This window comes from Oryctolagus cuniculus, chromosome 21, assembly GCF_051225735.1.
Source record: "Oryctolagus cuniculus isolate XC-2025 breed Fujian yellow rabbit chromosome 21, ASM5122573v1, whole genome shotgun sequence".
NCBI lineage: Eukaryota > Metazoa > Chordata > Mammalia > Lagomorpha > Leporidae > Oryctolagus > Oryctolagus cuniculus.
The window spans coordinates 48972087-48999681 of record NC_142887.1 but is presented as its reverse complement, the minus strand read 5'-3'; the positions used below and the strand labels follow the sequence as shown (position 1 = coordinate 48999681).

At 43.4% G+C, this 27595-nt stretch overlaps 1 protein-coding gene and 2 non-coding genes across 8 annotated transcripts in view; 2 read left to right on the top strand and 1 right to left on the bottom strand.

Moving 5' to 3' along the window:
- The window catches only part of LOC138848297 (zinc finger protein 624-like), a 78506-nt gene that overhangs the window by 8955 nt on the left and 41956 nt on the right, over positions 1-27595 (top strand). For 3 of the 6 annotated variants that reach the window (XM_089323201.1, XM_089323200.1, XM_070067827.2), the window contains 3 exons: positions 1036-1179; positions 4739-4834; positions 13603-16293. In XM_089323201.1, the coding sequence (XP_089179327.1) occupies positions 1110-1179; positions 4739-4834; positions 13603-14210 (774 nt within the window). In that variant the 5' untranslated portion in view covers positions 1036-1109 and the 3' untranslated portion in view covers positions 14211-16293. Of the gene's footprint in view, positions 1-1035; positions 1180-1746; positions 1949-4738; positions 4835-13602; positions 16294-27595 lie in introns of those variants that run through there. The other 3 variants (XR_016227121.1, XR_016227122.1, XR_016227123.1) reach the window with 3 other exon arrangements.
- Positions 17568-17674, bottom strand: LOC138848853 (U6 spliceosomal RNA). Its single transcript, XR_016227536.1, has one exon. It is a non-coding gene; the product is annotated as a U6 spliceosomal RNA (small nuclear RNA).
- Positions 24123-24194, top strand: TRNAW-CCA (transfer RNA tryptophan (anticodon CCA)). The gene has a single exon. It is a non-coding gene; the product is annotated as a tRNA-Trp (tRNA).

The window sequence follows — 27595 nt, the reverse complement described above, 5'->3', positions numbered from 1 at the left end:
GAAACAAGAAATATTCCAAAGAGCCTAGGTTCTATTTCAGTTTTCTCTACTCTGTTTCCTCCTTCTCTCAGTAGTTCATCATTTTTTTTGACAGGCAGAGTGGACAGTGAGAGAGAGACAGAGAGAGATAGGTCTTCCTTTGACATTGGTTTACCCTCCAATGGCTGCCGCAGCTGGCGTGCTGCGGCCGGTGTGCTGTGGCTGGTGCATCGTGCTGATCCAAAGGCAGGAGCCAGGTGCTTCTCCTGGTCTCCCATGGGGTGCAGGGCCCAAGCACTTGGGCCATCCTCCACTGCACTCCTGGGCCACAGCAGAGAGCTGGCCTGGAAGAGGGGCAACTGGGACAGAATCCGGTGCCCCGACCGGGACTAGAACCCAGTGTGCCGGTGCTGCAAGGTGGAGGATTAGCCTATTGAGCCACGGCACCAGCAGTAGTTCATCATTAAAAATACTTTGGACTCATTCTTCCATTATTTATACAAGCATTTGTACATATTTCATATCCTAACCAAAGAACTGCCCCCCAAAGTCTCATGTGTTCTTTTCTGTCTCAGAGCTTATAGCATTTTGTATCTGTGATCTAATTGATGCAGTATCTTTTATTAAGCCATATTCTACAGATTAGAACTGAAAGAAGATCTTTTACACAAGTCAGGGTTTTCTGAGATAGCAGGTTATTTGGGTAGAAACGACTAGCTGTAAACAAATATTTTAGACTTTCTAGAGAAGGAAAAAGCCATGCTGTTTGCCTCCAGAAAGTATAGGAGGATCAATATGTAGAGTTTCTAGAAAACCAAATTTGAATTTGGTAAAACTACTCGCAGATGGAACTCCAAAGATGGAATAGGCTTCCTCTTATGGTTTTAAGTTCTTATCACTGGAGAGATCTATATGTCCTATAAGGATTAAGCAGTTAGCATACATAATCATTTGGTGATTCTAATTTCTGGAGTTTTTCTCCAGTTTTATACATGTTATTCTGCCTAACAGGGGTGTTAGTATAGTCTCTGGGTGATCACGATTTATTTATTCTAGGAATCACTGACTTTTAAAGATGTGGCTTCACATCTTTTTAATGATATGACTTCACATTGGAGGAATGGAGATTGATGGACCCTACACAGAGCAACCTGCACAAGGATGTGATGCTAGAGAATTACAGGAATCGTGTCTCCCTGGGTAAGGTTAATTCCTCTTATATGTTGATAAATTTTCCCCCTTGACTCAGTTTACTGAGGATACAGAGCTTCTAAAGTACCTAACTGAATTTTAGGTTTGAGTTTAGGTGTCAAGCTCTCTGAATCTTTAGAGAACATTGTTGGTCATCGTGCTGTTCGTCATTCTTAACTAAATGATCTACTTATTGTAGAATAATAACTGCAAGGGGTCTTCAGAAAGTTTATGGAAATGTGTATTATGACAAACTACATGGATTTCACATTTTTACACCAAAATAAGCTCATACTGACTTGCTGTAACATGTCTGAATAGGTTCTAGTTTGAGGATAAGACATCAGTTTGAAAGGAGATCCTAACAGAGCACCTGAATTCTAAATTCTGCTAAAATTGAAACAAAACAAACATCATATTTATGTTGAAGCATGGGCTGGAAGAATGATGAAATCATTTATGCTTATTAAAAATTTTCAGGGGGGCTGGCACCACGGCACAGTAGGTTAATCCTCCATCTGCGATGCCAGCACCCCATATGGGTGCCACTTGTCATCCCCGCTGCTTCTCTTCCAGTCCAGCTCTCTGCTATGGCCTGTGAAAGCAGTGGAAGATGGCCCATGTTCTTGAGCCCCTGCACCTGCATGGGAGACCCTGAAGAAGCTCCTGGCTCCTGGCTTCTGGCTTCTGATTGGCTCAGCTCTAGCCATTGCAGCCATTTGGGGAGTGAACCAACAAAAGGAAGACTTTTCTCTCTGTCTCTTCCTCTCACTGTCTGTGACTCTCCCTCTCAAATAAATAAATAAAATTAAAAAATAAAAAAAAGTTTTCTGGGACAATGCCTCCAGAGAAATCAGTTTACTAATAGAAAACTCATTTTAAAAAGCAGCAGGGTGATGTTAAAGATGAACACATTAGCAGCAGGCAATCCATGACAATTTGTAAGGGAAAAATTAATCTTGCTTGTGCTTTAATTAAAGAGACCTGACAGTAGCACAACAGTAGCCATCCCTAAACATCCCAATTGCCTCAGTCTGCCTAGTTCTGACTGAAAAATAAAGTGGAGCAGAATTTCCACTTGATCCCCCAGATCAGCCCCAGATAAGAGCAGAGACTACCATAGGAAATTGTAAAACTGGATCAATTTCTTTCGAGAATTGTAAGAGGAGATGAAACATGTCTTTACCAGTATAATCCAGAAGGCAGAGCACAGACAAAGCAATAACTACTGAAGGTGGAAGTGGTCTCATCAGAGCAAAGGTCATGGTAGCCAGATTTTGGGGGTGCTTAAGGCATTTTGTATGTTGACTTTCTCTGAAAGGCTAAAGAACAATAACGTCTACTTATAGAATGTTTTTGAGAAAGTTGGTCAAAGTTTAGCTGAAAAACCATGCAGGGAAGCTTTCCCAGAGTGTCCTTCACCACAGTAATGCTCCTCCTCATTCCGCTTGTTGAACAAGGGCAGTATTGTGAGTGTTTTTAGGGAAAACATCAGGCATCCACCTTACAGCTCCTTCTGACTTGTTTTTGTTTCCTAATCTTAAAAGATCTTAAAGAATGCCCATTTTTCTCAGTTAAAAAGCTACAGTGATGTGGTTAAAATCCCAGAGCCCTCAGTTCTTTCATGTTGGACTAAGTGGCTGGTATCATTGTTTACAAGTATCTTCAACTTGTAAGCTCATGTTGAGAAATAACATTTTATTTTTGTATCTTTTAATTCCATTTATCATGAACTTTTTGAAGTCCTTTCAATATTTTTTTTTTTTTTTTTTTTTTTTTTTTTTGGGAATCTAGTTCCAAAGTTTATTCTCATCTGTTCCATAAAGGAATTATCAGTGCTTCTAAAAAGAAAGAAAACAAATGTGTCCATTTTCTTTTTAATTAATAATTAATTTGAAAAACAGAATGAGCGAGAGGGAGAGAAATCTTCCATCTACTTGTCACTCTCCAGATGTCTCACAGCCAGAGCTGGACCAAGCTGAAGCCAGGAATCCAGAACTCAGCCTAGGCCTCCCACATGGATGACAGGGGCCCAACTACTTGATCCATCACCTGTTACCTCCCAGGATGTACATTGGAAATTGAGACAGAATTCAAACTCAGGCCTCTGATGTGATGTGGGTGTCCTAAGCAGTATCTTGACCACTATGCCAAACACCTACAACCATTTTTTAAAAAAAATATTTATTTATTTATTATTTATTTGAAAATAAGAATTCCAGAGAGGCAGGCAGGGGCAGTCTCCCATTTGCTGATTCACTCTCCAGATGAGCTCAACAGGTGGAGCTGTGCCAACCTGAAGCTAGGAGCCAGGAGCTTGCTCCAGGTCTCCCATGTGGGTACAGGGACCCAAGGACTTGAGCCATCCTCCACTGCTTTCCCAGGCCACAGTAGAGAGCTGGATCTGAAGTAGAATAGCCAGGACCTGAACCAGTGCCCATATGGGATGCTGGCACTGTGGGCGGAGGCTTTGCCCACTACGCCACAGTGCTGGCCCCCCCATTTTGTGTTTATTTGAATTATTCCCATGATTCATTATCACATGAAACCATAGTATTAAGCTCTCTTGAGATAAATACCTTTATAATTCTCTAGATTGTTACTGTACAATAGAATATTCTGCTATGATAGAGAGGCTCTATGCCTCTGCCTATTGCACTGGAATTCCATATGGGTGCCAGTTCATGTCCCGGCTGCTCCTCTTCAGATCCAGCTCTCTGCTATGGCATGGGAAAGCAGTGGAAGATGACCCAAGTCCTTGGGCCCTGCACCCATGAGGGAGACCTAGAAGAAGCTCCTGGCTCCTAGCTTTGGATCAGCTCAGCTCAGGCCATTGCAGGCAATTAGGGAGTGAACCATTGGATGGAAGACCTCTCTGTCTCTTCCTCTCCCTCTCTGTAACTCTCTGTAACCACTCAAATAAATAAAAATAAATCTAAAAAACAGAAATCTGTGGGGCTGGTGCTGTGGTACAGCAGGTTAACACCCTGGCCTGAAGTGCCAGCATCCCATATGGGTGCTGGTTCAAGACCCGGATGCTCTACTTCCAATCCAGCTCTCTGCTATGACCTGGGAAAGCAGTAGAGGATGGCTCAAGTCCTTGGGCCCCTGCACCCACATGGGAGACCCAGAGGAAGCTCCTGGTGCCTGGCTTTGGTTCGGCACAGCTCCAGCCATTGTGGCCAATTGGAAAGTGAACCATCAGATGGAAGACCTTTCTCTCTCACTGTGCCTCTCCACTCTCTGTGTAACTCTGACTTTCAAATAAATAAATCTTAAAAAAAACCAAACAAACCAGAAACCTGTATCTTTGCTAGCCTATATCACACATTCAAGCCACTTGTGGCTTTTGAGCAGTTCAAATTTGCTCCACCTAAAGAACTGGATTTTTAATTTAATTTAAAGTCTAGTTTAAACTGTCATGCATTGCTATTAGCAACTGTATTGGACAGTGCAGCTCTGTATCTTTCTGTAATAGCCACTCTATGTAGAAAATTGAGAACTGAGACTGAATTTGGCAGTAGTTCTCACAACATCAATCAAATCCTATTTATTTATTTTTGAACAGGGCTTGCAGTTTTCATACCAGATATGAAATCTCATTTGGAGAATGGAAAAGGACCCTGGGCAGTGCTGAGAGAAATTTCAAGAGGCCCCTATCCAGGTAAATTAATCAGAATCAAGAAAAAGGTTTTATTTCAAATAATATCACTGGGGAATGTTCAATGGAATATCTGAAATATTTTGGGGAGTACCTCTGCTCAACGTTGTCTCAAAGCAAAAAATCTCCCCCCACCCTGCCCCATCCTCTTCATCTCTGCCTCTCCTCTCTGTTCCCTACTTTTGGTTTCCTATCCCACCTACTCTGCTTTCTTAATTTTCAGATTTTTTCTTCCTTTTTATTAGAACATGCACAAAATATCCCTATCACTTTATCCTTTCCAGTTAATTCTGTTTTGCTTATTTGTTTCACCATTATCTGGCCTTCCTTCATTTCCTAAAAATGTTTTCTTATGCTAACCTTATTTCTTTAAGCTAAAATGCTTCTTTTAAGGTAAACCTATTTCAAACTAGAACTTAAGTTTTGATTTTTCACTTGCAAGCCTGCTGAAATTTTGAGGGGAACTTTCTTCCCTCCAGTTCTTAACTAATTGAGAGTACAAACAAGAAATGCATCAGTTGAGAATCAAAATGCAGTACCCACTTAGTATTTAATGCCTTTCTGTTTTGAGACAAGCTGGAGAACATGAAATAGTAACTGGGATGGGGGTGAAAGTGTTTCCCTCAGATCAAGTGGACAAGGGCAGCTTCTGGAGATGGGACATTTAAACTGGGCCATGAAAGGTCAGAGCAGCCATCCTGGGGAAGTGGAGAGATCATCTTGCCAGGCAAAGGGAATAGCAATGCAAAATACCTGATAGGAAAAGGATTATAATACATCCTAAATAAGGAGGGATTTGCTGCTATGGAAACTCAAGGGAGGCGGAGACTGGTAGGGAGTAAAGCTGGACCTGGAGGGAAGCTGCCCCTGCAGGGCTTTGCAGATGATGGTCAGGAGCTTGGGTTCTAATCCAAGTGAGTGCAGAGCATGGAAAAATTTCAATAAAAGACTATTAGGAAACAACTCTGATTGAGTGACATAAAGCAGGCTAGGTTAAGAGGTTGTTCAAACAGTCTAGGCAAGAGATAGTAACTTAGTTAGGATCATGGTCTTGGAAAGACAAGTGGATTCTAGTTCTTATCTTTGTTCATGGTTTTTTTCCTTAAAGTCTGTTTTGTCTAATTTTTTTTGACAGGCAGAGTTAGACAGTAAGAGAGACAGAGAGGAAGGTTTTCCTTCCATTGGCTTACTCCCCAAATGGCTGCTACAGCCGGTGCGCTGCACCGATCCGAAGCCAGGAGCCAGGTGCTTCCTCCTGATCTCCCATGTGGGTGCAGGGCCCAAGCACTTGGGCCATCCACTGCCTTCCCAGGCCACAGCAGAGAGCTGGACTGGAAGAGGAGCAACTGGGACAGAATCCAGCACCCCAACTGGGACTAGAACCCAGTGTGCCGGCGCCACAGGCAGAGGATTAGCCTAGTGAGCCGCGGTGCTGGCCATGTTTTGTCTAATATTAATATCACTAAAACATCCTCTTTTTGGTTATTGTTTTCTCTGCTGTTACCTCTTTTCATCTTTTCACTTCTAATTTTTATGTATTTCTTTTATAAATAACATGCATTAATTTTATTTTTTAAGATTTATTTATTTACTTAAAAGTCAGGGTTACACAGAAAGGAGAGGCGGGGGGGGGGAGAGGTCTTCCATCTGCTGGTTAACTCCCCAATTGGCTGTAATAAAGCTCCTGCTCCAATCTGAAGCCAGGAGCCAGGAGATTCTTCCTGATCTCCCATGCCGGTGCAGAGGCCCAAGGCTTGGGCCATTTTCTACTGCTTTCCCAGGCCATAGCAGAGAGCTGGATGGGAAGTAGAGCAGCCAGGACTAGAACCAGTGCCCATATTGGATGCTGGCACTTCAGGCCAGGGTGTTAACCCACTGCAGCACAGCACTGCCCCCCCTTCTTTTAAAAAAAAGATTTATTTTATTTATTTGAAAGAGTTACAGAGAGAGGTAGAGACAGAGGTCTTCCATCCACTGCTTCACTCCCCAATTGGCCAAAACAGCTGGAGCTGAGCCAATCGGAAACTGAGCTGATCTGAAGCCAGGAGCCAGGAGATTCCTCCAGGTCTCCCACGCAGGTGCAGGGGCCCAAGGACTTGGGCCATCCTCTACTGCTTTCCCAGGCCATAGCAGAGAGCCAGATTAGAAGAGAAGCAGCCTGGTCTAGAACCAGTGCCCATAGGGGAGTCACTTCAGGCCAGGGCTTTAACCCGATGGATGCGCCACAGCACTGGCCCCTGTTAATTTTTTAAACCAATCTGACAGTCTATGTTTTTTGGAGTGTTTAGTCCATTCGCAACTAATATGCTTACATCGTATCTAGCTCTGCCATCTAATTGTGAAAGTCTCTTGCCTATTCTGTATTCTTTTTCCTTCCATCCATGTCTACCTTTAGATGTACTACCTCTTATTGTTCTTTTTGTTTCCTTGGTAATTATTAGTCAGTTGCTAATTATGCAGTTTTTAATTGTTTAGTAATTAAAACTGAGATTATAACATGCCTTCTTGAATCAACAATTTAATACAAGTTTCTCTCCTCTCCAAGATAGAAGGAAATTATAATAGCTTATTCCATTTACCTTCACTTATATTTTATTGAAGTTATATATTTTAATTTTGTGTATCTCAGATCTCATCAGATGTTATTATTATTACTTTATGTTTATTTCTATCATTCCTTTATGTTCACTTTTTTTCTTCATTTCTGAGCTTTATCTGGGATAATAAACCCACATTAGCATTTCCTTTTGTTCAGGTATTCTTTCAAAGACTGTCCTTTGTTTTGGTTTGGTTTGGTTGGAGTTTTTTGTTTGTTTTTGTTGCCACAAAAGGTCTTTATTTGACCTTCTTTTTTTTTAAGATTTATTTATTTAGTTGTTTGAAAGTCAGATTACACAGAGAGGAGAGGCAGAGAGAGAGAGAGCTCTTCCATCCGATGGTTCATTCCCTAATTGGCTGCAATGGCTGGAGCTGTGCTGATCTGAAGCCAGGAGCCAAGAGCTTCTTCTAGGTTTCCCGCATGGACACAGGGGCCCAATGGCTTGGGCCATCTTCCACTGTTTCCTCAGGCCACAGCAGAGAGCTGGAAAGGAAGAGGAGCAGCCGGGACTAGAATTGGAACCCATATGGGATGCCAGCGCTTCAGGCCAGGGAATTAACCTGCTGTGCCACAGCGCCAGTCCCTGACCTTCATTTTTGGTGGATATTTTTGATAAGTTAAGAATCCTGGGGCCAGCGCTATGGTGCAGCATGTTAATGCCCTAGCTTGAAACACTGGCATCCCATATGGGCATTGGTTCAAGACCTGGCTGCTCCACTTCTAATCCAGCTCTCTGCTATGGCCTGGTAAAAGCGGTCGAGGATGGCCCAAGTCTTTGGGCCCCTGCACCCATGTGGGAAACCCAGAAGTAGTTCCTGGCTCCTGGCTTTGGTTCAGCACAGCTCTGGCCATTGCGGCCAACTGGGGAGTGAACCAGAGGATGGAAGACCTCCCTCTGCCTCTCCTCTCTCTGTGTAACTCTGACTCTCAAATATATAAAATAAATAAATCTTAAAAAAAAAAAGAATCCTGTGTTCCCAAGTATACCAGAGTACTTCAAACAGTTTGTGGAATAATAGAATTAAAAGATAAGCTTATTTTGGTGTAAAATTTTTTTTGAAATCCTTACTTTTTTTTTCTTAATTGTCTTTTCCCATAGACTCTCTCTATATATTTTTAAATATTTTCTATTTAAAAGGCAGAATTACAGAGAAAGAAAAAGATCCATCTTCTGGTTCACTCCCCATGTAGCTGCAATGGCTGAGGCTGGGCCTGTCCAAAGGCAGGAACCAGGAGTTCCTTCTGGGTCTCGCACCTGGGTGTAGGGGCCCAAGCTCTTGGACCATCTTCTGTTGCCTTCCCAGGTGCATTAGCAGAGAGCTGGATCTAAATCAGAGCAGCCAAAACTCAAACCAGTGCCCATATGGGATGCCAGTGCTGCAGGCTGGGGCTTTAACCCATTGTGCCACAGTGCTAGCCCTCCATTTGGTTTTTATTTTGTATTTTATAATTCTTTTTAAGATTTGTTTATTTACCTGTTTTGAATAGCAGAGCAACAGAGGGAGGGAGAGACAGATCTTCATCTGCTGGTTCATTCTCCAAGTGGTTGCACCAGATAGGTATGGGTCACGCCAAAGCCAGGAGCCAGAAATTCCTTCCTGGTCTCCCACACGAGTGGCAGAGGCCCAAGCACCCAGGCAATCCTGCACTGCCTTCCCAGGCATGGCCCTTGTGCTTTCTAATTCTTTGATGAAATTATTAATATTTTCTTAATGTTCTTGAATATTGTTGTCACCAGAGAAAAGGCCATGGAAGCTGTTGGGTTCTTGTCTTCATGCAAGAAAGAATTAAGGCATGAGACAGCAAAGTGATAAAGTTTTATTAGGGATAGGGCATCCATCAGAATGGAAGGGACAGATAGAGTGCCCAGTCACTCAAACTGGGGTAGAGTGAGGTTACATGGTTGAGTGGAGAGAATACACCTGGGCAGGCCAGGCCAGGCCCAGCCAGGCAGATGGCTCAGCAGAGAGGCAGAGGGCTGAGCACACAGTCCATTTGGACTCCCTAGGTTTTTAAGGGAGTCTGTTTACCCACCTCCCCCTCTCCTCCAGGACGAAAGAGGGAGAGTCCTGACTGAAGGGTTTGCTGGGTGAAAATTAGCAACTTCTTCCCCAGATTTGCTGGCTGGAGCAGAGTAGAGAGGCTTCCCTTAGGGGTCTGTGAAGGTTTTATTGCCTCATGTTATCAGTCAGGTAACCCATTTGGTCCTGAGGAGAGAATACTCCTGGGAGCTTTCCTTGTGAGGAAGGGCTGGGACTACCTGAGCAGGACTTTGAAGTGCAAAATACTGGGCTCTGGAGCTTCTGCAGTAGGTGCTGGTTTTCAGGCCTTTCTCACAAACACAGGCTAAATTTCTGCCTTCCTACCTAACATTGTTATGGTTATTTTAAAGTTTATGGGTTGGGGGGGTCGGTGTTGTGGCCTAATGAGTGTAAGCACCTCCTGTAGTGCTGGCATCCCATATGGACTCCTGTTCAAGTACTGGCTGCTCCACTTCCAATCCAGCTCCCTGCTAATGTGCCTGGGAGAGCAGCAGAGGATGCCCAAGTCCTTGGGCCCTGCTCCCACATGGGAGACCTGTGGGGAGCAATCCGGACTAGACTAAGTTACTCGAATTAAGACTTATTCTATGCATCTGCTCTCCCACAATATGGCGCTGGGAGAGAAGTAAACAGCTTCCGCGCAGCTGCCTCCAGTTCAACTAATAAACTGTAGGACTTGCTCCTGATTGGAGAGCAGCGTACTCGGCGTGTGGGCAGCCGAGTTGGGATTGGCAGAGGAGGACTATAAAGGAGGAGAGAAACGGCATGCACGAGGAACATCTAAGGGGAACATCTAAGGGAACCCGTGCAGCCCCCGAGAAAGCCGGCCGGCGGTGTGCCGCTCCCCTGCAGAAGTGGGGAATGCGGCCAGGGGGAACTGCCCTTCCACGGAGGTGGAAGGGATAGTAGCCAACCCGGGAAGAACCAGCAGCAAACCCGGGGAGGGCCGAGCGGACAAAAGAACAGCGCAGGGTCCTGTGTTGCTCCTCCACGAAGAGGGGGAGCGACATAATGGTGCCGTGACTCGGATAGAAAACCTAGGACAGATAGGAAACCTGACTCGGATTAGGAAACCTAGGACGGATAGGAAACTTAGGAGGGAAGAAACGGGAAGAACTAGGGAAAATATCGGAGAGAGAAACTAGCAAACAGCCTAGGGAAAAGCCGGACGAAAAAGGAGCCGGAAGAAGCTATTGAAAGCCTAGGCATAGACTCGAAACAGCCTAGGGAAAAGCCGGACGATAAAGGTGCCGGAAGGAGCTATTGAAAGCCTAGGCATAGACTCAGATACGGACTACGGGGGGAAGCTGGGAGAAATCTCTAAGGTCAAAAGCGAAAGTGAAAGCTAGAACAAACAGACTCGGACGCGGACTGTGGGGAGAGGCCAGGAGAAATGAGGGAGGAGTATTGTTGGAAGAAAACTTAAGGAAACATACCGGGTAGAGAAAAATGTTAGGGAAATTGAAGCCGCGGGGGGCAGGCCAAGGCGGACACGAAAGCCACTTTGAGATTCTCAAGTTAGCCCGGGAATAGGGGGCGAAAAGTTGAAACCAGAAGCTGAAACGTGAGCCAGATTGGGGTCCGTCTGATTAGCCCGGGGAGCAAAGGACGGGAAGCCAAATCGTGGGGCGGAGACGTATGCTGGGTTGAATTCGCCAGGCTAGCCCGGGGAACTTAGATTGAATGCTAGTGGCGGACACGTAAGCTACACGCTGTGTGACTCGCGGAGGCTGCCGTGCGCAGAGAGAGCGTGCGGGGCACAAGTAGATAGGGAACGGGGCTGGCATAGGCCGTGGTTCAGACGCGAAAGGGTTAAGCGTGGAGACCGCGGAGCGCGCGAAGCCGAGCCGCGCAAAGCCCGGAAGCTGCTCAGATGAGAGAGGCACGCGGGCTGAAGCGGCGCAGAGCCGGGAACCCGCCGGCGGGGCGAGGTGCCGGAAAGCCGCAGGGATAAGAGAAACAGAAGTTTAGAAGTAAGATGAGAAAAATAGGAATGCTGGAAGATGGAAGTAGAATGGGAGAAATAGGAATGCCCGGAGATAGAGAAATAGAGAAATAGAGAGGCCTCCCCTCAACATGGCAATTAGAAGGCTTGGATTCGGTCTGCCCGATTAGTGAGGCGATGAGCACCTGGGCGGCTAGCAGCTTATGCGCCGCAGGTCACCGAAGACAGGCACGAATTAACATCAGTAAGGCTTCCCCACAATACAACCATTAGGAGGCTTGGATTCGGTCTGCCTAATTAAGGCGGTAAGCGCCAGCAAGCAGCTCGACCAGAGTATGAGCTGCAGGTCACCGAGGATAGGCACAAACCAACACTAATAAGTCTCCCCCACAATACGGCAATGAGAAGGCTTGGATTCGGTTTGCCTGATAGGTTTTGTGAACACCTGCAGGCAGTTCTAGCAGAGCAGAGCATGCGCTGCAGGGCACCGAACACAGGCACGCATCAGCGCCTAAAAACCTCCTCACAACATGGCGAAGAGAGGACCCGGATTCGGTTTGCCTGATAGGACTTGTAAGAGCCTGTGGCAACTCTAGCAAGTAGAGCAGAGTGTGTGCCGCGGGACACCGAAGACAGGCGCGTATCAACGCTAAAAAATAAAAAGAAAGGGGGATCTGTGGGGAGCAATCCGGACTAGACTAAGTTACTCGAATTAAGACTTATTCTATGCATCTGCTCTCCCACAATATGGCGCTGGGAGAGAAGTAAACAGCTTCCGCACAGCTGCCTCCAGTTCAACCAATTAACTGTAGGACTTGCTCCTGATTGGAGAGCAGCGTACTCGGCGTGTGGGCAGCCGAGTTGGGATTGGCAGAGGAGGACTATAAAGGAGGAGAGAAACGGCATGCACGAGGAACATCTAAGGGGAACATCTAAGGGAACCCGTGCAGCCCCCGAGAAAGCCGGCCGGCGGTGTGCCGCTCCCCTGTGGAAGTGGGGAATGCGGCCAGGGGGAACTGCCCTTCCACGGAGGTGGAAGGGATAGTAGCCAACCCGGGAAGAACCAGCAGCAAACCCGGGGAGGGCCGAGCGGACAAAAGAACAGCGCAGGGTCCTGTGTCGTTCCTCCACGAAGAGGGGGAGCGACAGAGACCCAATTGAAACTCCTGGCTCCTGGCTTCATCATGGCCCAGCCCTGGACATTGTGGCCATTTGGGGAGTGAACCAGTGGATGGAAGATCTCTCTCAATCAATCTCTCTCTCTCTGTAACACTGCCTTTCAAATAAATTAAGTAAATCTTTTAAAAATAAACAATTTTACAGATTAATTCTAAAGTTTATGGTCATTAAAATATATAGATTGATTTTAGATATGTTTCTGTTATTTCTTTTTGCCTTTTTTCTCAAGTGACTTTTGTCTCCTTGTGTATGCCTATTTTGGTTTTCAAGAATTGGCTATTAAAACCTATAGCAGTAATTTGAAATTGTGTAATATATAATCTTTTCCCACCAAGAAATAATATTTACTTTTGATTGGCTGCTGTATTAGGGGTTCTATCAATCCTCAGCTACTTTGATTCACTTGGAAATTTAACTGAGCTGATTATTCCTTGAACAACCTGCTCTGTTTTTTTTTTTTTTTTTTTTTTTTTTTATTCATCCTGTCCTTAGAGCATTTCACCTTGAAGTTCCAGGCAAACCCTGTGAGTCCCAGGGATGACCCCTTTGGTCACCCTATATTCAAATCTGTCTTTCCATATGAGGCTATTGAAAATTCTTAACTATTTAGCCTCACACATTTCATGGAGAATCTGCAGGCATTGGTCTCCCATCACCACTGCCTTTAGGGTCTGCATGAGGCATAAGCTGGAGTCAGGTGTCAAATGCAGGTACTCTGATGTGAGATGCAGGTATCTTAACCAGCATCTTAACCACTAAGCTAAATGCTTGCTCCATGGATTTTTTTTAATAGGAGAAAATATCACTGAATGAGCCAATTTGATTATTTGCTCAACCACCTTCCCTTAATCCTACCTTTTTCTTCCTAGAAAGTAAGGTCAGTTTACGGCAATTAAAACCAAATGTTCATTTACCAGTCCATTTTTCACATGATTTATCTCACTTAGTGAGATTTCTTCAGCTTAGGAAGTAGAAGTTATTTGATTTTCTCTTTTTCCCTCCCTAGACTTGGAAACTAAACTTACAACCAGGAATGCTGTACTAACAGAGGATACTTCTGAAGATTTATCACAGGAAGCCATAGTAGAGAAACTCACAGAAAGTGGCCTATGGGATTCCAGAATGGGAAGATTATGGACATGGAATGACAGGATTTTGAGATTGCAAAATAGTCTGGAGAGTCACTTGAGTCAAAAGATTGTTACACAAAAGAAAATGCCCACTGGTCAAAGAGGCTTTAGATTTGGATCTGTTCCTTTTCCAGAACCAAAAGTTGTCATGGAAGAGCCCTACAGAAAATTCCAAACACAAGAGGAAGGGTTCACAAAAAATTTGGATTTGATTACAGATACCTACTTGGGGAAGGTAATTGGCAAGGATCCAGAAGACATCAAATCCATAAGGCAGACTTCAGAACTCACTTTGAGGGAGAAATCATTAAAAAAGAAAAACCCTATGAATGTGGCACATGTGAAAAAGCCTTTCGCTATAGGTCATTCAACATCAGAGAACACACCCAAAGAAAAACCTTATGAATGTAGTGAATATAGGAAAGTATTCAGCCAGCTCTCATATTTTATCATAAAAAATTCACACTGGAGAAAAACTCTATAAATGTACTGAAAATGGAAAAGCCTTCATTACTACTCCAAATGGCCATTAACCTGTGAGAAGATTTGAACCCAAGTAGTACTCAGGGAAACGCAGACTAAACTTCCAATGAGATCAAGCTTCCACTCATGGAGATAGAAAAAAATCAAGAGATCTGTTGCTAATTGGACTTGGGGGACATGTGTATTTTTGTTTTTTTGCTTGTTTGTGAGGAACTTTGGTTTATTTTGGGAAATGTCACATTTAAATATCAAAAAAGTATTTAAGTGTTTTGTTTAAAAAAAGATTTATTTACTTGAAAGAGTTACAGAGAGAAATAGAGACACATACACAGAGAGAGAGAGAGGTCTTCCATCCACTGGTTCACTCCCCAAATGGTCACAATGGCCGGAGCTGAGCCGACCAGGAGTCAGGAGCTTCTTTCGGGTCTCCCATGTGGGTGCAGGGGCCCAAGGACCTAGGCCATCCTCCGCTATTTTCCCAGGCACCTTAGCAGAGAACTGGATCGGAAGTGGAGTGAGCAGCCCATATGGGATGCCAGCACTGCAGGAAGAGGATTAACCTAGTACACCACAGGGCCAGCCCCTAAGAGGTTTTCATAAAATTAAGGGAGCAGCTTATACAAATAACCATGTATTCTTACCTAAGTGTTCTAGCTTGTATTTGTACCAGCAGTCCAGCAATGCAAACTATTTAAAATATACATATTTATCCTTTGACCTAGAAGATGCAATTTTGAGAATTTTTCCCATGGAAATAAAAATAATATCAATGCATAAGAATACAAATAGGGCCGGTGCCATGGCTCAAAAAGCTAATCCTCCACCTAGCGGTGCCGGCACACCGGGTTCTAGTCCTGGTCGGGGCGCTGGATTCTGTCCCGGTTGCCCTTCTTCCAGGCCAGCTCTCTGCTGTGGCCAGGGAGTGCAGTGGAGGATGGCCCAAGTGCTTGGGCCCTGCACCCCATGGGAGACCAGGAGAAGCACCTGGCTCCTGCCTTCGGATCAGTGCGGTGCGCCAGCCGCAGCGGGCCGGCTGTGTCAGCCATTGGAGGGTGAACCAATGGCAAAGGAAGACCTTTCTCTCTGTCTCTCTCTCTCTCACCATCCACTCTGCCTGTAAAAAAAAAAAAAAAGACAAATAAGAGTGTTTCCTGAAGTATTGTTTAGAGGGAGAGGGAGAAAAGCCCCATTTGGAAAAGTAAGCACTCATTACTAGATAAATTGTGATAAATCCTTATTTTGAAGCTGCATGAGGATAATTTTTAAAATGAGTTCTGTCTGTATGGGAGAACTTCATGATAGTTCCACAATGTTTTGGTAAATAATTGCTTTATAGCAGGAATGTATATACACAAGGTTCCGTTTTTGTTAATGATTATACCATGTATTATGTACTTCTGTGTGTATGAGATTGGATGTGCATGGAGAAAACAATGGAAGACTATACACCAGGTATCAATACTGGTTACCTTGAGGGAGAAGAGATGTGGGGAGAAGGGAGGAGGGGAAGACTGGAAAAATGGAAACATGCAAATGTAGCATATGGTGTAAAACTATGCAATATTCTATATTTATGTGAACTTTGAAGGGACGAATGAAGTAGTCTCTGGAAACTTAATGATGGTTGTTTCAGGGTTGGTGGACTATCAGGTACTTTTTGTTTGACTTTTCTGTGTGTGTAAGTTTTTCTTTACAATTAGTATGTAATATTTACATAAAAAATGAATAGCATCTTTCTTGTGAAGGAAATTTATTTGACACCTACTGTGTCCCAGGCACTCCTATAGGTGTTGCTTATACATAGGTGAGGAAAGGGTACTCTAGGGTCTAAAAGCATGAGAATTGGTTCTAATGTTGGGTAGACTCCCAAAAACTTACCCAGTACTTCATTCCTTCCACTCCCTGAATTTCATCTGGAGGAAGTAGTGAAAAGTTCAAATGAAAGACATGCCCCAAAATATCTGGAACTTTGTACAGGCTGTAGACCAGAAGACTACAGTCTCAAAAAAGTAGTTCCAGGGGCTGGCACTGTGGTACAGTGGGTTAACACCCTGGCCTGAAGGGCTGGCATCCCATATGGGCGCTGGTTCTAGTCCCAGCTGCTCTTCTTCAGATCCAGCTCTCTGCTTTGGCCTGGGAAAACAGTAGAAGATGGCCCAAGTCTTTAGGCCCCTGCATCCCATGGGAGACCCAGAAGAAGCTCCTGGCTCCTGGCTTTGAATGGGCACGGCTCTGGCCATTGTGGCCAATTGGGGAGTGAACCAGTGGATAGAAGTCCTCTCTCTCTCTCTCTGTGCCTTTCCTCTCTCTGTGTAACTCTGAATTTCAAATAAATAAATAAATATTTTTTTTAAAGTAGTTCCAGGGGCCAGCACTGTGGCATGGCAGATGAAGCTGCCTTCTGCAGTGCTGGCATCCCATATGGGCTCCAGTTTGAGACTTGGCTGCTCCACTTCCAATCCAGCTCTCTGCTGTGGCCGAGGAAAGTAGTAGAAGATGGCCCAAGTCCTTGGGCCCCGGTATCTGCTTGGGAGACCCAGATGCTCCTGGGCTCCTGGCTGTAACCTGATCCAGCCCCAGTCACTGTGGTCATTTGGGGAGTGAACCAGCAGATGGAAGATACTTCCTTTTCATTTTTTTTCCAGGGTGGGGTGTGTGTGTGTGTGTGTGTGTGTGTGTTACTTGTTCTTAGTCCTCTGGAAGAGTGTAAAAGAGTGGCATCACTGGTATAGCTGTTATTTTTGCCATACGTGTTTTCCATAAAAATGACCAATGAAGCTTTCTTAGGCTAGTTTTCTTTGAAGAAATTTTTCAACTATGGATTCTATTAACTTGATATTAATTATTAATTTGATATAGGATGATTCAAATTTTCTATCATGTAAGTTTTAGAAATGAATGTTTTGATAATTTGTCCATATCATTTCACCAAAATAACTTAATTTTTGACTTTCAATAATTCATAATATCTTCTTATCACATATCTGTATGATTTAAAGTGAAGACCCCCTTTTCAGTCCCCATATTGGTATCTGTTTGCTCTCTTTTTAAAGTTTTCTTATTGAAGCTATCTAAGGATTTTAATGTTTTAAAAAAGTCTCAACTATTAGCTAGTTTTCATATTATTACCTCCTATGTATTCTATTTAGATATGATTCACTTCCTTTTGTAGATTCTTGGAATGAGATCTTAGACAGTTGATTTTCATCATTTCTTTTTTGCTAATATTTGTATTTATGCATTTCTTCATGAGTACTTATCTGCATCCAATAGGTTTTTATTTTATTTTTATCATTTTTATTGATAAAAATAGATGGAACAAGTTGCATCTAATTTAACCTTATGTTTTGATGTTTTTTTTTTAATGGAACAATTCATGAATTTGCATGTCATCCTTGTGCAGCAGACATGTTAATCATCTGTGTCTCATTCCAATTTTAGTCTATGTGCTGTTGAAGTGAGCACCTAATGGGCTTTCACAAACTTAGAGCCACCACCACTATCAAGCTATATTCAGTTCATACAAATTTAGGATTCTTACATCCTCCAGTTGAGCTGATACTTTTGTCGATATTAAATAGCCTCCTCTGGCTGTCTAATTTCTTTTTTTACAATCAGTTTTTTTTTTCCAGTCCTAATATAATCGAGGCAATTTTCCTTCGGTTAGTATTTGTATGGTATGGTAGGCAGAATTCTACAATGGTCTCCAAATTCCCAGCTCCTGGTGTGCATGCAGTTCCCAGCTATTCAAACTCTAAAACCTAGGTGCTTTTGTGAAGGGATGTTACAATTTTAATTCATTTAAAATTAATTTTAATTAAGGCTCTAGGTCAACTAACCCCAAGGGAAATGGCCCTCAGAGGGTGTGACATAACCAGGTGCTCTGCTGGTGAGAAAGGTTTCATACCATGTGGAGTCAGGGTGAGACATCAGCTTTGTGGCTGACTTTGAAGGTGGTGGGGCTATGTCTCAAGGATTGTAGGCAAACTGATGACAGAGCAGTGTGTGGACAACAGCCAGCAAAGAAATGGGGACCTCAGCTCTGCTCACAAGTTGACAAGTTTGCACGTGGGTTCTTCCCAAGTCCCCAGGTGAAATGCAATCCAGTTGACCCCTTGATTTCAGACTTGAGACCCAGACAGTGCATTCTTGGATTTCTGACCTACACAGCTGTGAGCTAATCCACAGTTGGTGTTACACAGCAATAGAAAACATTACATATGGTGTGTCTTTTTTCATTCTTCTACTTTCAGCTAATCTCTGTCCTTAAAGCAGATCTCTTGTAAGCAGTATATATGTAGGCATCATTTTTATCTTGTCTAATGATCTTTGTTAATTGGAGTGTTTAATCCATTTACATTTAATGTAAATTGCTAGTGCAGTTAGATTTAAATTTCTCATCTTGTTATTTGTTTAATCTGTTTCTTCCTTTATTTCCCCTTTCTTGCTTTTCTGTACATTAACCAGAAGTTTTTCATTATCTCATTTTTTACTCTAGTCAATGTAATGTATACTCACTAATTATTTAGAGCAGTGGTTCTGAAAACTAACCTCATAATAAATCTGAGACATTATTTGCCTTTTTCACTCTTGTTCTCTTGAATGAACAATGAGGTTTTCCAGAAACTACATGACATGTGATACTGCAAATTTAGTGCAGAAGGAAATATGCTAATTCACTTATCTTAAGCTCTTGTTACAAACTTGATAGTACCCAGCCCTTCCACCCACCACCCCTGCCAAAACTCCTGTATAGAAGCCCTAACACCCAGCATCTCAGAATGTGACTGTATCTGGAAATAGAATCCTGAAAGATGTGATTCATTAAAGAAGAGAGCCTGAGGATCAGCCCTACTCCAATCCAACCGATTTCCTAATAAGAAGGGGACTTAGAACACAGCAAGACAAGAGAGAAGCTATTAGCAACCCAAGGAGAGGAACCTCAGGAGAAGCCAACCCTTCAGGCATTTTGATGTTGGACCTCCATCCAACATCCAGAATTGTGAGAAAACCGGTTTCTATCCTATAAGCCATCCATTCTGTGGTATTTTCTTACCACAGTCCTGCAAATGAAGATGTTAAAGAGGTGTGCCAAAATGGAAAACAATGCCACTCTTTGCATCTAATTTTTGTCTTAAAAATATTCGTATTAAAATAACATTTTCCAATACCATGTTGTGGGTTATTTTTTCAATAAATATTGATAACTTTTATCATTTTAATTTCAAATACCAAGGCCAGCTCTGTGGCATAGCAGATAAAGCTGCAGCCTGCAGTGCCGGCATCCCATATGGGTGCCGGTTTGAGTCCCGGCTGCTCCACTTCTGATCCAGCTCTCTGCTATGGCCTGGGAAAGCAGTAGGGGATGGCCCAAGTCCTTGAGCCCCTGCACCTGCATGGGAGACCCAGAAGAAGCTCCTGGCTCCTGGCTTCGATTCAGTGCAGCTCTGGCTGTTGTGGCCAGTTTGGGAGTGAACCAGCAGATGGAAGACCTCTCTCTCTCTCTGCCTCTCCTTCTATCTCTCTGTAACTCTGACTTGGGTACTTGGGTCTCTGCCACCCACGTGGGCAACCCAGATGAAGCTCCAGGCTCCTGGCTTTGGTCTGGTCCAGCCCAGCTGTTGCAGGCATTTGAGGGGAGTAGAAGATCATCAAAGATTGTTTGTGTGAGCATGTCTACATCACCGTGCCTTTCAACAATCTCTCTCTCTCTCTCTCTCTGCCTTTCAAATAAATAAAAATTGTACATGGGGGAAGATACCATTTTAAATAGTTATGTGTTTCTTGTTTTTGTTTTTCTCTAGCTACTTACTAGTTTCCTTTTGTCCTTGGATTTTTTATGTTTCACTGCAATGTCCCTGGGTGTAGACTTTGTTTTTAAATCATAGTTGAAATTTGTAGAGCTTGAGACAGTCCTGTGATGTCTTATTTTATGATAAGAATTTTTTTAACTTTTATTTAGTAAATATAAATTTCCAAAGTACAGTTTATGGATTACATTGACTTTCACCCCCATAATTTCCCTCCCACTCACACCCCTCCCATCTCCCGCTCTTCCATTCCATTCACATCAAGATTCATTTTCAATTATCTTTATATACAGATCAATTCAGTATATAGTAAGTAAAGATTTCATCAGTTTGCACCCACACAGAAACACAAAGTATAAAAATACTGTTTCAGTACTAGTTATAGCATTACTTCACATTGGACAACACATTAAGGACAGATCCCACATGAGAAATAAGTACACAGTGACTCCTGTTGTTGACTTAACAATTTGACACTCTTGTTTATGGCATCAGTAATCTCCTTAGGCTCTAGTTATGAGTTGCCAAGGCTATGGAAGCCTTTTGAGTTCGCTGACTTTGATCTTATTCCGACAGGGGCATAGTCAAAGTGGAAGTTCTCTCCTCCCTTCAGAGAAAGGTACCTCCTTCTTTGATGGCCCATAATTTCCACTGGGATCTCACTCACAGAGATCTTTCATTTAGGTCTTCTTTTTCTTCCAAAGTGTCTTGGCTTTCCATGCCTAAAATACTCTCATGGGCTCTTCAGCCAGATTCAAATGCCTTAAGGGCTGATTCTGAGGCCAGAGTGCTATTTAGGACATCTGCCATTCTATGAGTCTCCTGTGTATCTCATTTCCCATGTTGGATTGTTCTCTCCCTTTTTGATTCTATCAGTTAATATTAGCAGACCAGTCTTGTTTGTGTGATCCCTTTGACTCTTAGACCTATCAGTGTGATCAATTGTGAACTGAAGTTGATCACTTGGACCAGTGAGATGGCATTGGTACATGCCACCTTGATGGGATTGAATTGGAATCCCCTAGCACATTTCTAACTCCACCATTTGGGCAAGTCCAATTGAGCATGTCCCAAATTGTACATCTCCTCCCTCTCTTATACCCAGTCTTATATTTAACAGAGATCACTTTTCTGTTAAAATTTAAACACCTAAGACTAATTGTGTGTTAATTACAGAGTCCAACCAATAGTACTAGAACAAAAAAAAATACTGAAATGTTTGAAGTACATTGTACATCAACAGTCAGGAAAAGAGCTAATCAAGTCACTGTTTCTCATAGTGTCCATTTCACTTCAACAGGTTTCCTCTTTGGTGCTCAGTAGTCGCCGATCAGGGAGAACATATGATATTTTTCCCTTTGGGACTGGCTTAATTCACTCAGCATAATGTTTTCCAGATTCCTCCAATTGTTGCATTGTTTTTGACTGCTGTGTAGTATTCTATAGAGTGCATTGTCCCATAATTTCTTTATCCAGTCTAGTGTTGATGGGCAATTGGGTTGGTTCCAGGTCTTAGCTATTGTGAATTGAGCTGCAATAAACATTAAGGTGCAGACATCTTTTTTGTTTGCCAATTTAATTTCCTTTGGGTAAATTCCAAGGAGTGGTATGGCTGGGTTTTATGGTAGGGGTTGGTTGTTCTTGTTTTTTTTTTTTTTCTTTTTTTACAGGCAGAGTGGACAGTGAGAGAGAGAGACAAAGAGAAAAGTCTTCCTTTTGTCATTGGTTCACCCTCCAATGGCTGCCGCGGCTGGCGCACTGCAGCCAGTGCATTGTGCCAATCTGAAGGCAGGAGCCAGGCGCTTCTCCTGGTCTCCCATGGGGTGCAAGGCCCAAGCACCTGGGGCATCCTCCACTGCACTCCTGGGCCATAGCAGAGAGCTGGCCTGGAAGAGGGGCAACCAGGACAGAATCCGGTGCCCCAACCGGGACTACAGCACCGTGTGCCGGTGCCGCTAGGAGGAGGATTAGCCTATTGAGCTGCAGCACCGGCTTGGTAGGGTTATATTCAGGTTTCTGAGGAATCTCCAAACTGACTTCCATAGTGGCTTAACAAGTTTGCATTCCCACCAACAGTGGGTTAGTGTCCCTGTGATATCTTTCATCAGTGGGAATATTCTCAGCCAGCTTTCTTCAAATATTGCATCTGTCCCATTCCCTCTCTCCCCCTCATTCCGATTCCAGTTACAGATGGGCTAGAACTCTACACTGAGTTCCAAATGTCTCGTTATTTGCAGTATTTTCCATTTTTTATCTTTCTGTGCATCAAAGTGGATACCTTTTGCTCTCCTGTATTTCTGTCTTCTAACATCTGTTGTACTTGCTTTTAATCTATTAAACCTGTCTTTAATTTTCATCAGTTTATTTCTGAAATTTTCATCTTATTTGGATTCTAATTATCTGCTGACACCCTGCATACCTTGCTCTGGTTTGCTGGTTGTTGTAGTGCTGTTAAGTCCTTGGCTCTTAACTGCAATAGCTTCTTCACTTCTGGGTTTATTCCTATTTCCTGTTGTCTGGTCACATGTACTTTTTTTTTTGCATCTCCACATACCTTCCACTATTTCATTTGATACCAGAAAGTATAGATGAGAACATTGTAGGGAGCCCTAATTTATTTCAGCAGTATTCTAGTGAGTCACCTCAATCCCACTGATGGTCAGCTTTGGACTTTGCTTCGGTTTTGCCTTCGATCCTAACACGTGGTCCTCTTGGGAGCCAATGGAAGCTCCAAGGTGTTTACTAAGCTCCTCTGACTTGGCACAGCTCGATCCTGAGTTATAATCTCTGCCTTTGCAACCTTGGGGAGTTTCTAGAATTTATGTTCATCCTTTGTCACCATCACACTGTATAGAGGTCAGCTAAAGATCTGTGGTACATCTGTCAGTCAGCTAATGTGTGGGAATGTTCACGGAACCATTGTGCATAACCAAAACAGGGAACAACCCAAACTGGTGAATGAATAAATGAAATATAGTATTGCCACACAATGGAATTGTATTCCCCAACAAAAGAGAATGGAGTACTGAGAAGTGCAGTAACAGAAATCCTGGAAACATGCAAAAACCAGAGGAAAGCAGTTGAATGAGCTATGTGGCAAAGGATTCTAACCTAGCTGTAAAAAAAAAAAAAAAAAAAAAAAAAGAATCAAGGAAGAACACCGTGAGCTGCTAGGGATGAATTTTCCAGGATAAAGTGGCCAGAAAGAGTGCAAAACTTAAGTGCAAAAGGGCATTTATGGTCTGCTTTGCTTTGTAATAGTAAGGAGATCACAAAGGCATCTTCTCTGCCCAGGTGTGCAGAAGAATGCAGGAATGATCAGTCAGTGAAGAGATTATTTACAGGGGTGGTTGACAAATGGGTGGAAGGTAGGGGAAATGATGGGAGAGTGGCAGAGGCTTTAATACAGCCTTTTCTATAATCCAGACACTTGGAATTACGGTTATATTTCACATAAGCTAGAATGCAAGAAAATAAACCCCCATCAGTGTGCATGTGTTAAGGAACAAACCAACTGGATTACCAATGAGTATCAACTGAGAGAGAAGGGCTTGGGAAGGAAAGCACTAACCCAGGGGTGGGCACGGAGGTGAACCCACCCCTTAAGGTGCCAGCAGGGCACGGGATCATTGCTTTGCATTTTTTACAACTTTTCCGTAATGTCCAAATGTTCAAAAACGGGTCTTAGTTTTGCACCTGTGCTTACTGCTGAGTGACAAAGTCACTTCCTGAGTGTGGCCACGGGGTCTTTCGGGCCACTTCTATCCGGACGCTAGGGACTGGAGCCCCGTGCAGCACGCGTGAACCCTGGCCCTCGCTGCTGCGCACTGACCACATTACAGATGCTGCAGCCACTACCCGGCCTCACGGGGACTGTGGCTCCCGACCTTGGCACAGGCTCTGAGCCCCGGGAGCCAGCAGCCTGGCCGACTCTGGGGCTGCAGAGACTAAGCTGCCCAGCCCTGCAGTTGTGCAGTGGAGCAGAAGCGAGCTCTTTCCCGTTTGATCTGCAACGCATCAAAAAAAAAATCACAGAAGGAAGTGGCCAGGGTGCATAATGAAAAAGTTTTAAAGCATCAAAAGTCAGCATTGTTTCCCTGGGTGACCTCGTGGCACAATGGTAGCGTGTTTGACTCCAAATCAGGAGGTTGCGTGTTCAAGTCACATCGGGGTCATGCCTGATACCCAAGGTGTCATTTTCTAGGTGACTGGGGTCACAGGCAACAAGGTGGAGCCCTATCTTGCCAAGACTTCCCTGGCCCTAGTGGGCTTACCTGCTCAGCTGCGGTGTCCCTCTCCCATCGCAATATTAAAAAGAGTTACTTTTTTTACAACTTTTATTTAATGAATATAAATTTCCAAAGTACGACTTATGGATTACAATGGCTTCCCCCACATACCGTCCCTCCCACCCACAACCCTCCCCTTTCCCACTCCCTCTCCCCTTCCATTCACATCAAGTTTCATTTTCGATTATCTTAATATACAGAAGATCAGCTTAGTATACATTAAGTATGGATTTCAACAGTTTGCTCCCACACAGAAACATAATGTGAAAAATAATAGATGATTTTTTTTAAATGATGATGAAATCAGATCAGACCTATTGTCATGTTTAATCCCAGTGAGTGTCAAGTTGGGAATTGATAATTTCTTTTTTCTTTTTTTTACAGAGGATCAGTTTAGTATGCATTAAGTAAGGATTTCAACAGTTTGCACCCCCATAGAAACACAAAGTGAAATATACTGTTTGAATACTCGTTATAGCATTAAATCTCAATGTACAGCACATTAAGGACAGAGATCCTACATGAGGAGTAAGTGCACAGTGACTCCTGTTGTTGACTTTACCAATTGACACTCCTGTCTATGGCATCAGTAATCTCCCTATGCTCCAGTCATGAGTTTCCAAGGCTATGGAAGCCCTCTGAGTTCTCCGACTCTTATCTTGTTTAGAAAAGGTCATAGTCAAAGTGGAGGTTCTCTCCTCCCTTCAGAGAAAGGTACCTCCTTCTTTGATGACCTGTTCTTTCCACTGGGATCTCACTCACAGAGGTCTTTTGCCAGAGTGTCTTGGCTTTCCATGCCTGAAATACTCTCATGGGCTTTTCAGCCAGATCCGAATGCCTTTAGGGCTGATTCTGAGGCCAGAGTGCTATTTAGGACATCTGCCATTCTATGAGTCTGCTGAGTATCTCACTTCCCATGTTGGATCACTCTCCCCTTATTTACTCCATCGGTTAGCATTAGCAGGTACTAGACTTGTCTATGTGCTCCCTTTGACTCCCAGTCCCTCCACCATGACCAACTGTGAACTGAAATTGATCACCTGGAACAGTGAGATGGCATTGGTACATGCCACCTCGATGGGATTGAATTGGAATCCCCTGGTATGCTTCCAACTGCACCACATGGGGCAAGTCAGCCTGAGCATGTCCCAAATTATACATCTCTTCCCTCTCCCATTCCCACTCCCATGTTCAACAGGGATCACATTTCAGTTAATTTTCAACACTTAAGAATAACTGTGCATCAATTACAGAACTAAACCAGTCATATTAAGTAGAACAGATAAAAAAAACTACTAAGAGGGATAATGTATTAAGTTGTTCATTAACAGTCAGGGCTATGCTGATCAAGCCACCATTTCCCATAGTGTCCACCTCACTCCAACAGGTTTCCCTCTTGGTGTTCAGTCAGTCGTCACTGATCAGGGAGAACATATGGTATTTGTCCCTTTGGGACTGGCTTATTTCACTCAGCATGATGTGTTCCAGATTCCTCCATTTTGTTGCAAATGACTGGATTTCGTTGTTTTTCTTACTGCGGTATAGTATTCTAAAGAGTACATATCCCATAATTTCTTTATCCAGTCTATCATTGATGGGCATTTAGGTTGGTTCCAGGTCTTAGCTATTGTGAATTGAGCTGCAATAAACATTAGGGTGCAGACCTCTTTTTTGTTTGCCAATTTAAATTCCTTTGGGTAAATTCCAAGGAGTGGGATGGCTGGGTTGAACGGTAGGGTTATCTTCAGGTTTCTGAGGAATCTCCAGACTGACTTCCATAGTGGCTTGACCAGTTTGCATTCCCACCAACAGTGGGTTAGTGTCCCTTTTTCCCCACATCCTCTCCAGCATCTGTTGTTGGTAGATTTCTGCATGTGAGCCATTCTAACTGGGGTGAGGTGAAACCTCATTGTGGTTTTGATTTGCATTTCCCTGATTGCTAATGACCTTGAACATTTTTTCATGTGCCTGTTGGCCATTTGGATTTCCTCTTTTGAAAAATGTCTATTGAGGTCCTTGGCCCATCTCTTAAGTGGGTTGTTGGTTTTGTTTTTGTGGAGTTTCTTGATCTCTTTGTAGATTCTGGTTATTAACCCTTTTTCTGTTGCATAGTTTGCAAATATTTTTCCCATTCTGTCGGTTGTCTCTTCACTCTCCTGACTGTTTCTTTTGCAGTACAGAAACTTCTCAATTTGATGCAATCCCAATAGTTGATTTTGGCTTTGACTGCCTGTGCCTCCCAGGTCTTTTCCAGAAATTCTTTGCCTGTGCCAATATCTTGAAGGGTTTCTCCAATGTTCTCTAGTAACTTGATGGTGTCGGGTCATAGATTTAAGTCTTTAATTCATGTTGAGTGGATTTTTGTGTAAGGTGTAAGGTAGGGGTCTTGCTTCATGATTCAGCATGTGGAAATCCAATTTTCCCAGCACCATTTATTGAATAGACTGTCCTTGCTCCAGGAATTAGTTTTAGATCCTTGATCAAATATAAGTTGGCTGTAGATGTTTGGGTTGATTTCTGGTTTTTCAATTCTGTTCCATTGGTCTATCCATCTGTTTCTGTACCAGTACCATGCTGTTTTGATTACAACTGCCCTGTAGTATGTCCTGAAATCTGGTATTGTGATGCCTCCAGCTTTGTTTTTGTTGTACAAGATTGCTTTAGCTATTCGCGGTCTCTTGTGCCTCCATATAAATTTCAGCACCATTTTTTCTATATCTGAGAAGAAGGTCTTCGGTATCTTGATTGGTATTGCAAAAAAAAATAGTTGCTTTTAAATAAATGAAAAGGGACCTCTTTCATACTAAGAGAACTGACAATGAAAATGTAAATTTCAATGGCTTGAATTGCTATCCCAACCTCTGAGATTGGTGGGGTCAAAAAGTGGATGGTGAGTTGCATTAATCCATTCTCAATGCTAATGCTTGGGCTCCTACTACCTACACTGGAGACCAGGATGAAGCTCTTGGCTCCCGACTTCAGCTTGGCCCAGGGCTAGTGGTAGTGACCAAGTAGAGTGAACCAAGGGATGGAAAATCCCCCCCAACTCTGAATTTCAAAAATAAATAAATAAATCTGAAAAAAAAGAGAAAAAGATACAGGCATTCCAGAGCCAGTGTTACAACACAACAAGTTGGCTTCCACCTCTGATTCCAGCATCCCACGTGAGTGGCAGTTTGAGTCCCAGCTGCTCCACTTGGCAACCCAGCTGCCTGTTAAGGCACCTGGGAAAGCAGCAGGAGATGGCCCAGGTGCTTGGGAGAGAGCCGATGGACTTCAGGTTCCCC